The sequence below is a fragment of the Arachis ipaensis genome, chromosome B08, assembly GCF_000816755.2.
Source record: "Arachis ipaensis cultivar K30076 chromosome B08, Araip1.1, whole genome shotgun sequence".
Classification (NCBI taxonomy): Eukaryota; Viridiplantae; Streptophyta; class Magnoliopsida; order Fabales; family Fabaceae; genus Arachis; species Arachis ipaensis.
Window position 1 is genome coordinate 26,222,740 of NC_029792.2, and position 9,400 is coordinate 26,232,139.

The 9,400-nt window shown below is 35.4% G+C and overlaps 2 protein-coding genes and 1 long non-coding RNA gene across 12 annotated transcripts; 2 read left to right on the top strand and 1 right to left on the bottom strand.

Moving 5' to 3' along the window:
• Positions 372-5,852, top strand: LOC107612508 (putative pentatricopeptide repeat-containing protein At1g12700, mitochondrial). Of its 8 annotated transcripts, XM_021109192.1 has the most exons (4): positions 372-1,597; positions 2,431-2,580; positions 3,170-3,437; positions 3,695-5,852. In XM_021109192.1, exons 3-4 carry the CDS (start codon positions 3,384-3,386, stop codon positions 5,594-5,596), a joined length of 1,956 nt encoding a protein of 651 aa, XP_020964851.1. In that variant the 5' UTR covers positions 372-1,597; positions 2,431-2,580; positions 3,170-3,383; the 3' UTR covers positions 5,597-5,852. The 8 variants fall into 8 exon arrangements, with proteins under 8 accessions (XP_020964851.1, XP_020964849.1, XP_020964850.1 ...); XM_021109190.1 differs by having other exon boundaries at positions 2,368-3,437; XM_021109191.1 differs by having other exon boundaries at positions 2,407-3,437.
• Positions 7,438-8,208, bottom strand: LOC110265834. 2 transcript variants are annotated; one of them, XM_021109197.1, is made up of 2 exons: positions 7,881-8,164; positions 7,438-7,748 (listed from the first exon to the last, which is right to left on the bottom strand). In XM_021109197.1, exons 1-2 carry the CDS (start codon positions 7,949-7,951, stop codon positions 7,454-7,456), a joined length of 366 nt encoding a protein of 121 aa, XP_020964856.1. In that variant the 5' UTR covers positions 7,952-8,164; the 3' UTR covers positions 7,438-7,453. The 2 variants fall into 2 exon arrangements, 1 of the variants encoding a protein (XP_020964856.1); XR_002352239.1 differs by having other exon boundaries at positions 7,619-7,753; positions 7,881-8,208.
• Positions 7,547-9,397, top strand: LOC107612512. Of its 2 annotated transcripts, XR_001613790.2 has the most exons (3): positions 7,555-7,687; positions 8,224-8,518; positions 9,386-9,397. It is a non-coding gene; the product is annotated as an uncharacterized LOC107612512 (long non-coding RNA). The 2 variants fall into 2 exon arrangements; XR_002352240.1 differs by lacking the exon at positions 9,386-9,397 and having other exon boundaries at positions 7,547-7,687; positions 8,403-8,454.

A 9,400-nucleotide genomic window follows, 5' to 3' on the forward strand; every position in this document is an offset into this window, starting at 1 on the left:
GTATCATCAAATATTCAATATGATTCCACGATATCTAGTTTCATTCAAGTAACGGATTCTAAAAATAAAATAAAATAAATCTTTATCATAAAAAAATACTAGAATTTTATATACTTATTTAATAATAATCGAATTATAACTTGTTGATTATAATTTGTTGAAACTTAATTGTTTCTAAAATATTAATAAAAATATATATTTTAAAATTTTAACTATTTTATATTTTTTATTTATTTAAGACCGATTCTACCAGTTCAACCAATAACTTATTAATTAAACCAATAAATTAATAAACCAGTAGTATGACCAGTTCAATTCTTACGACCCTTTCTCTCTAGGTCTCTCTCGCTCATAGAAAACCCTAATACCCTTCTTTGAGCAGCCATCATCCCAAACTCATCACCCAAACAGTCAAGGAGGTCACATAACCCTTCTCCTCGTCGTGGGTGCCATCATTGGAAAGGTCTGCTCGACCCTCTTCTCATCATTCGTCTTTTCCTCGCCGTCGCACGAAGGTCCGCGTTGAGCTCTTGGTGTCGCCGTCGCGAAGGTTGCTGGGTCCGTCAGTCATCGTCTCTTCGAGCTCTCTGTCTCTCTTCGAGTTCTTTCTCGCTCTCTTTGTCCGAGCTCACTTTCCTGTTCGAGTTCTCTATCACTCTCTCTGTCCGAGCTCACTTTCCTTCGCCGTCACTTCCTTCCTTCCTCGCCGCCGATAAGCACTTATGGTTCAATTTATTTTTGCTTGTTTTGAGTTGATTCTGTGAGTCAATTTGTTAATAATTCTGATTGTGTGATTCTGAGTTGCTAGGTTTTATGATTATGAGTTTGGATTTTTTTGCTTAGTTTTTATGTTTTTTAATTCTCGACTTTGGATCATGGTTCTGAAAATTAGACCGGACTAATCGGTTGAACCGATCGAACCGTAAACTGACTATTAACGATTTTGTTAACCATGTAAAACTACTAATTAAAAAACCGCTAACAAACTGTGGAACTGGCTGAGAACTGGTCGGTCAGACCAGAACCGGCCGGTTTGGATGAAACTATGTCGTTTTGGTTCCGCACTCACGAGTCATGACCTACCTTTTCCTTCCCTTCCGTCTTCATTCCCCAAATCATAAAGGAAGTTGAAACTTGAAACTAGCATCTCCACCGCCGCAAGGACGGCCGCCATCCGTCGCGCTCAGGCACTACCATCGTCGTCTGGTCGTCCGTGCTTCTTCCTCCTTCAAGAATCGCAGCTTCTTCCTCGAGCTCGGCGTGTCAGTCCCTGGTATTCATCTGCTCCGTCGCGCTCCTGCCGCCGTTCGTCGCGCGGTCAGGCACCATCGTCTTCGTCTGGTCGTCGTTCTCGAAGTCCCCAACCCACCAATTGCAGCTTCTTGCTCGAGCTCGGAGTCTTTGAGTCTGCTCTTCGTTTGCACAGCCGCAGGTTCTTCCAATTCTGAGTCGTGTTCGTCGCCTGGCCTCTGTCTCCGTCGCGCTTCTGCCCCTCTGCTCAGACTGCTCAGAAGAAAAACCCTTCTCCATTCCAATTTCCTTCCTTCGAGTTCAGAGAGCAGAAGCTCAACCAAGAAAAAAACCCGAGACTTCGAAGGTCAGTTCACTGCTAACTTCTTCTGCCTTTTTTATTTATGCCATCTTCAATGATTATTTGATTACTGATTATTTGAATGTTTTGTGTTTTAATTTTTTATTGAATGATTATTTTATTACTAATGAGCTCTGGTTCTGCTGTGTTGCTGTTTTTGTGTGTTGTGATTTTTTATTGAATGAGCTCTGGTTCTGCTGTGTTGCTGTTTTGTGTGTAGCTGTGTTGCTGTTTTGTGTGTACTTTATTTTTTATTCTGTAAGTTAACTACTTGCCCTTTCTCTAGTCTATAGTATCTTGCAATTTCATCTGTTTGTAGAATATGGGGTAGCTGACAACAACAAAGCTTCAAACCAGAATAATATAATATAATAGTGTCTTGTAATGTGAACAATAATTCTGACTCTAAGATGGTCACAATCAAATTTTATGCACAAAAAACATGTAATGTGACACTGTAATGCATCATTTATTCTCTGTTCTGAATTTCTAATTTCTGAATAATCATTGATAAGTTGTGTTGTTGTTGAAATTATTGATAAAAATGGCTTTGCTATGCTGCTGCTGTTTTTTAATTTCTGAGTCTGCTATTTTTGAATTTTTGTTGATAGATTTATTGATTTCAGGGTTTAGGGTAATTATTTGTTGCTGTTTTTTAATTTTTGTTGCTGTTAAACAAAGTGCTTGAACTGAATTGTGTGTTTTGAGGTCCTCTGAATCCTAGATCCCTTTCCAAATTAAAGGTTTTGACATTGAAAAATTGCCCCCTTTTTAAGAACCATTTTTTTGCAATGGGGCTATTCAATATCTCTCAGAGATCCAGAAACTGATTGCTTTAGATTAGAAGAACCTATTCCAGTCACAGAGATCGGTGAGGATGTTCTTCAAAAACTGGAGGTGCTGCTGCTAGCTAACTTGCCAAGACTCAGATTTGTAACCATAGACATGACATTGAGATGGTCCTCTCCAGAGTAAGTAAATATATACAGGTGCCCTTTGTTGAAATCTTTACCATTTTGCAAGGATAAGGAAACAAACTTAAGATCCATGTGGAATGAGTTCAAGTGGAGACACAAAGCTCAATACCAAGATATATTTCTACCCTCGAATGAGCTTACGTTTTAGCCATATTTCTTCATGGTTCACATTAATGTTTTATGAAGAAATAAAAAGCGAGTTGTGCTTGTGCCTGTTGTATTAGGGTGTTTATTTGTAATTTATTTATTATCTTATTCTAAAACGGTTTTTTCGGTTGAATCACGGTTGGACCGGTTAGACCAGTGAACTAATGAACCAGTGACTAAAGCGGTTTGATGACCAGTCCGGTTCTCAGAACCTTGCTTTGGATGATGAGTTTTCTTGAATACTATGGATAACTGTAAATTTGCCAAGCCCTTGAAGTTGATGCTGGAAAATTTTGAATCCAAGGATAATTTTGATGAGGATGCTGTTGTTGATCAACAAAGTGAGATTTTTGAGTTGTAGAACATGGTTAAGGATAGGCTTGCATTGCCATTATTGATTGATTTTTGTGACAAAGTTGGATTGGACTCTCCACCGTGTTTCATGTCCCCATAGAACTTAAGATGATGATTTTGGAGAGTCTTCCTAGTGTTGTTGTGGCTAGGGTGGCTTGCTTGTGTACAGAACTGCGGTACCTGTCTTGGAATAATGACCTCTGGAAGAAGTTTGAGGAGGAGTTTGGGGAAGCTGGGAGTAGAGTGAAGTTCTTTAGGGAATATTTTGCTTTACACTGGGAATCAAAGAAGAGATCAATGCAACTGGATTTTTTATGCATTATTCCCAGCAAGGAGAGATCTTAATCCTTTTGGAAATTTTTTATTTTGTAAGTTTTTAATGATAAAATATGGACAAGTTATTATGCGAAATTACAAAATTTTGAATTTTATTAGTTTAGAAATCATTGAATTTGGATGTTTGAAATTGTATATTGAATTTTTAATAATTTTATTGTATATTTAACTAAACCACTTCGACTACAGTTGGACCATTGAACCATCAATCACTTGACCGGTTCAATGACCGGTTCGGTTCCGACAACCTTGGTTTTCTCTGTTCTGATTCTGATTCTTTCTTTCACAGTGCTTTTACCTGTACGAGGAAGCATCGACGGTGTGGCGCGTGTTTGAAGGAATGGTGCCAACCCGAATAGCTTCTCTGTCTTGTTTTCGCCTTCATCAACACATGGGTACTCTCTTTCACTCCATTTTCAATCTTCCTCCTTTTGCTTCTTTCCATTTCCCCATATTTCACTTTACTTCTATAGTTAGTGCCACAAACCTTGATGATCATGATCATGATTGTGAGAGGAATAGCAAAAGAAACGACTTCAGGAACTTCTTGAGAGACAAGTGTAAGCTTGGTAAACTGAGTAATGTTGGTGAAGCTTTTGACTTGTTTCATTCTATGGCTATGATGAAGCCTTTGCCATCTGTGTTTGACTTCACTTTGTTGTTGGGTGTGATTGTGAGGATGAAGCATTACACAACTGCGATATCTTTGGTTCAATACATGTATTCTTCTTTGGGCATAAAACCTGATTGCTTTACTCTTAATATTGTGATTAATTGCCTTTGTCGAATAAAGTTGACGCCTTTCGGGTTCTCTGTTTTTGCGAGCATGCTCAAGCTTGGATTGGAGCCACCTCTGTCGACTTTCACTGCTCTCATTAATGGGCTTTGCATGCAAGGCGATGTGGCTCGGGCAGTGGGGATGGTTGAAAGTTTGAAAAGCATGGGTTATCAATTGGATGTTTACACTTATGGAGCGTTGATTAATGGATTGTGTAAGATGGGCGACACTAATGCAGCTATTGGGTGGCTACATAAGATGGAAGAAAGAGATTGTAGATCCAATGTTGTAGTTCACAGCACAATTATTGATAGTTTGTGCAAGGATGGATTGGTGTCTGAGGCTTTAAATATGTTCTCAGAAATGTGCAGCAAAGGTATTAAACCAAATATTGTCACATACAGTTGTTTGATTCAAGGTCTTTGCAATTTTGGCAGATGGAAAGATGCTGCTTCCCTGCTGGATGAGATGATGAAAGTGGGGATGATGCCAGATTTGCAAACTCTAAACATTTTAGTGGATGTTTTCTGCAAAGATGGAAAAGTTATGCAGGCTAAGAGTGCAATTGGATTTATGATTCTGATGGGCGAGCGGCCAGATGCCTTTACCTATAATGCATTGATTGATAGACAAAAGGAAATGAATGAGGCCATGAAAATATTTAACTCAATGGTTACTAGGGGCTGTTTACCTGACATTGTAACTTACACATCACTTATACATGGATGGTGTATGATTAAAAACATAAATAAGGCTATGCATCTTTTGAATGAAATGTTCAATGCTGGATTCGTTCCCGATGTTGTCACTTGGACCACTCTTATCGGTGGGTTTTGTCGAGTTGGTCGACCATTGGCTGCAAAAGAACTCTTTTTTAGTATGCACAAACATGGCCAGATGCCCAATCTCCAGACTTGTGCTGTTATGTTGGATGGTCTATGTAAATCCCAGCTTCTTTCCGAGGCAACATCGTTGTTTGAATTAATGGAGAAGAGTGGTCTGGATCTTAACATTGTGATTTATAATATTATGCTTGATGGAATGTGGGCCGCTGGAGAAGTAAACGGGGCATGGAAACTTTTTTCTTCTTTGCCTGCTAAAGGTCTGCAAATTAATTTGTATACTTATAACATTATGGTTAAAGGTCAATGTAAACAAGGTTTAATAGATGAAGCTGAAGACTTACTTACGAACATGGAAGAGAATGGCTGCCCGCCAAACTACTCCACTTACAATGTCTTTGTCCAAGGGTTACTAATTAAAAAGGATTCTTTAAGGTCCATGAAATACCTTCAAATAATGACAGACAAAGGCTTTTCAGTAGATGCTACCACCACAGAATTGATTATCAATTACTTATCCACTAATCAAGGAGACGGTGCATTTCGAGAATTTTTGTTCCCAAAAAGATAGTACATTGAGTCTGGCCTCTTGATTCATCCATGTAAATAACACTAGAAAATCAATATCATTCAAGAGCTTCCAGCTGACAACTTATGCAATTATGAAGTTGATCCTTGATTTAGATCCTCTTAAAATACTCAAAAATTTGGTTTTTCCTATAACTTGTTGGGGATGTTTGTAAATATAATCATTCTTTAGCCACCCAACAATTATAGTATGAGAGTTGGGGTGTGTTTGGTTTAGCGTTAGAGAGGAGAAAAGTGCATTTAAGTTTCTTGAATACTTTTTTTTTTGTGTTTGGTAACTTTTTCTGCTCCGATCGTGATTTTCCATTCTAAATGCGCTTTTCTAAAAAGCATCACTTAATGTGCGTTTACATTTGGTGTTTCTAGTCTTTATTGGTTCCAATAGTTTTTTTCATAAGAATTTTTAAATTTGTATCGGTCACTTCTAAGGTGAATATTTCAAATTTATTTTTATCATTTTTAGTATTTTCTTTTATATTTGGATTTTTTATTTTTTTATTAAATTTCTTATTGTAATTTTATATAACTAGTGTATAAACCTGTGTAATGCACGGGAATAAAAGATATTAAATTTTTGAATAAATAATGTGTTAACAATTTTAATTATATATTTTTTTGAATAAATACAATATTAACACTTCTAATGGTATGAATTGAATCTTAATAAACAATTGAAATGTTTAATTAACAACACATGTTGCTTATGCTATTTGATAAACCATGATGCTTCATTATGGAAATGATTTATCATATACAATAGAAAGAATATTTGTTTTGTGAATATAGATATATACAACTATAATGTAGCTTATATTCATATTTAATCACTAATAACGAAGTTTTGTTGGTTGAATACACTATAAAAGATAATAGGAACAAACTTGTAAAAAAAAAAAATGTAGAAAATAAAAATATTTCTCTAGAAAATATACAATTCATGTCATCAAATATTCAACATCTTACCACACTTTATACAAATGCCTTGGTTTGAGCGTTGAAGATCATCCATCTAGCATGCAAATTTGTGGCACATATATCATTAACATTTTGAATGTTTTTTTTATGTTAAGAAACAACTTAAATCTTCTTTTTTTTTCTCTCTCTCTCTCTCATATGTTAGTCCTAACTCCCAAAACCATTCTTCTTAATTTTTAGTTTTAGTTTTAGGATGTAGCTTAGTTTTAGTTCTTTAAAATCATTTTTTTTCTAATTTTAATGATTAATTTTAGTTTTAGTACATAGCTTGGTTTTAATTCTTGCACTGTGAGATGAAGATTCTAACTTTTGTCTTATAGATTTAAAATTGAGATATTTTGATTTTTATATACATGAAAGTATTCTAATTATTTATCTATTTTTATTTAATTCGTTTAAACTTTCAAAATAAAAAATTTCATCATATAAAAATAAGAATTGTTATGATAAAAAGTCTAAATGTTAATTTTTGTTTTCAAAAATTAAAAAAATTCATTGTCAATTTTTAAAATGAATAATTTCATAAAAAAACGCATTTTAAGTATACAAACTGAAAAACAAAGGGATTTGTATTTTGTAAAGTTCAGATGGAGAGTTTTTGGATGGGAAAAGTATTTTGCATGGATTTGAAAACCGGACCGAATCGATCGGTTCAACCAGAATAACTAGAAACCGATTACTTAGTCGGTCCGAATAATCTCAAAAACCGAATGACAAAGAATCGGTGAAAAACCGGGCGAACCGGAAAAACCGTTCGATTTTTTGCCAGTTTAGTGGTTTGGAAATTCAGATGCCAAACTACGTCGTTTTGGCTTTTTTTTTTTAAAAAAAAAAAATAAAAAAAATAGAAAGGGGTACGCGTAACCTAACCTAACCCTAATCCACTTTCTTCCCCCTTCACCCACCAAGGCCACCATTGCCACCGCCCACCAAGCTCCAGATTCCAGAAACCACCGAGCCACCCACAGCCATCCACAGCAGCAGCGCTCCTCATTCGCCACCCAAACCAATCCACAGCAGCCCGACCACCACCGCGTTGAGCCCGCCTCCTCGTCGCCGAACGTCGCCGAGCTCGCCGAGCCCGCCTCCTCATTCGCCGGTAAGACTCTGTTCTTGTCTTCTTGATTTTGAACTTGCTTCCTTCTGAATTCTGACCTCGCCTGTTCTGTTTGAAAAAAAATAAATAAATAACAGGGTATCTGAGTTAAAAAAAAAACATATGAATCCAGTTAAATATGCTTCAGGTTCAATCTGTTTTTCAAGTCGTGTTGAGTCTCGAACACTTTTATTACCCTTTCAATCTGTTTGCTGCTTCTGAATATGTTCTGATCTTGATTTTTGTTTTTGATTTTCTATGCTGCATGTTCTGTTTGCTGCTTCGGTTTGCTGCTTCATGAATATTTTTGTTGCTTCTGAATGGAAATAGTTTGAAATTTTTATTTTACCTGAATCAGTTGATTTCTGTGACTGTCAAGCTGCATGAACAAATTACATATATTATGAACAGTGTCAATTATCTAGGCAGCAAAATTTATCTTTCATATACATGACCAAATGAAGCTCATATATACCTGTATGTTGACATAATCTTCTGTGTCATCAATATATTCATGCATATACAAACAGTTCACCTAGTTCACCTACAACTGCGACAACCACACCTTCAACTTCCTCGTCCATAATGGCTTCATTCGGTTTCTCTGTTTTTCTCTCTAGATCTGTTTCCTCTGATTCAATTTTGTGTATATATATGTATACATTTTTGTGTAAATTGTGTTGTTTTGAATTTGATTTGTTTTGTTTGAATGGTGCAGTACTGAAATTGATCTGGTTTTGAAACTTTAATTAAAATAAAAAAAAAAAAAAGAAACTGATGATCCTCTTCTAAGCTCACTGTCACCACCGTCATTCCTCCCTCGCCATGTCTCCAGTAAGCCGCTGCTTCTTTAGTTTTGATTTCTAAGATTCTGGCTTCTGAGTTGATTTTTTGTACTAGATTCTGAATTGGGATTGTGTTCTGAGTTGGGTTGTTCCTTAATGTGAGTCTGAATTTAATTTGAATTGTTTCACTTAGTTTTCTGTTTCTGGATTTGGAGGTTGAGTTGTCTGTAACTCTGTATTCTGAGTTTTTGTTGTTGAAAAGCATTGAATTTGTTGAATCTAGTTAGGGTTTGGTTAGTTATAAGAGGCTTGTTGCACAATAAGAAATTTCATCAATGTGTTATTCAATTGAATTGTATATTGGCAGCCCAAAAAGGGATAATTGAATTGTATAAGAGAATTGATGTTAAATAATTAGCCTTGGCTTGATAATGTTTAATTTAACTCAATCTGAATATTATCAATGAACTTTTCATCTTCAATTTTTTTTATATCTTAAATTCTATTAAAATTTTTTTACTTAAAAATTCATGAATTTTAATGAATTTAAATATATAAAATTATATATTAAATTTTTAATAATTTTATTTAATATTTAATTAAACCGGTTGAATCCCGGTCGAACCACTGAACCAGTGAACCAGTCGCCTCACCGGTTCATTGACCGGTCCGGTTCTCGCAAACTTGGTTATAGTTTTATTTGATTGTTGTTTTCATGATTAGTATGTTTTTCTAGTTCTTATTTTGTTGGTTTGCTGTAGTTTAAAATTTTAATTGTTCTTGTTATTTTGATTTTCAGTTTTAATTGATCTTATTAACTTGTTAATTTGATAAATTATTGTTTTGGTGTTGTTCTTGACCTTTTGATTGTTATATTGTGTTTTGCTGTTGTTGATTTAATAAATTGTTCATTGAGTGGAAGATGAAANNN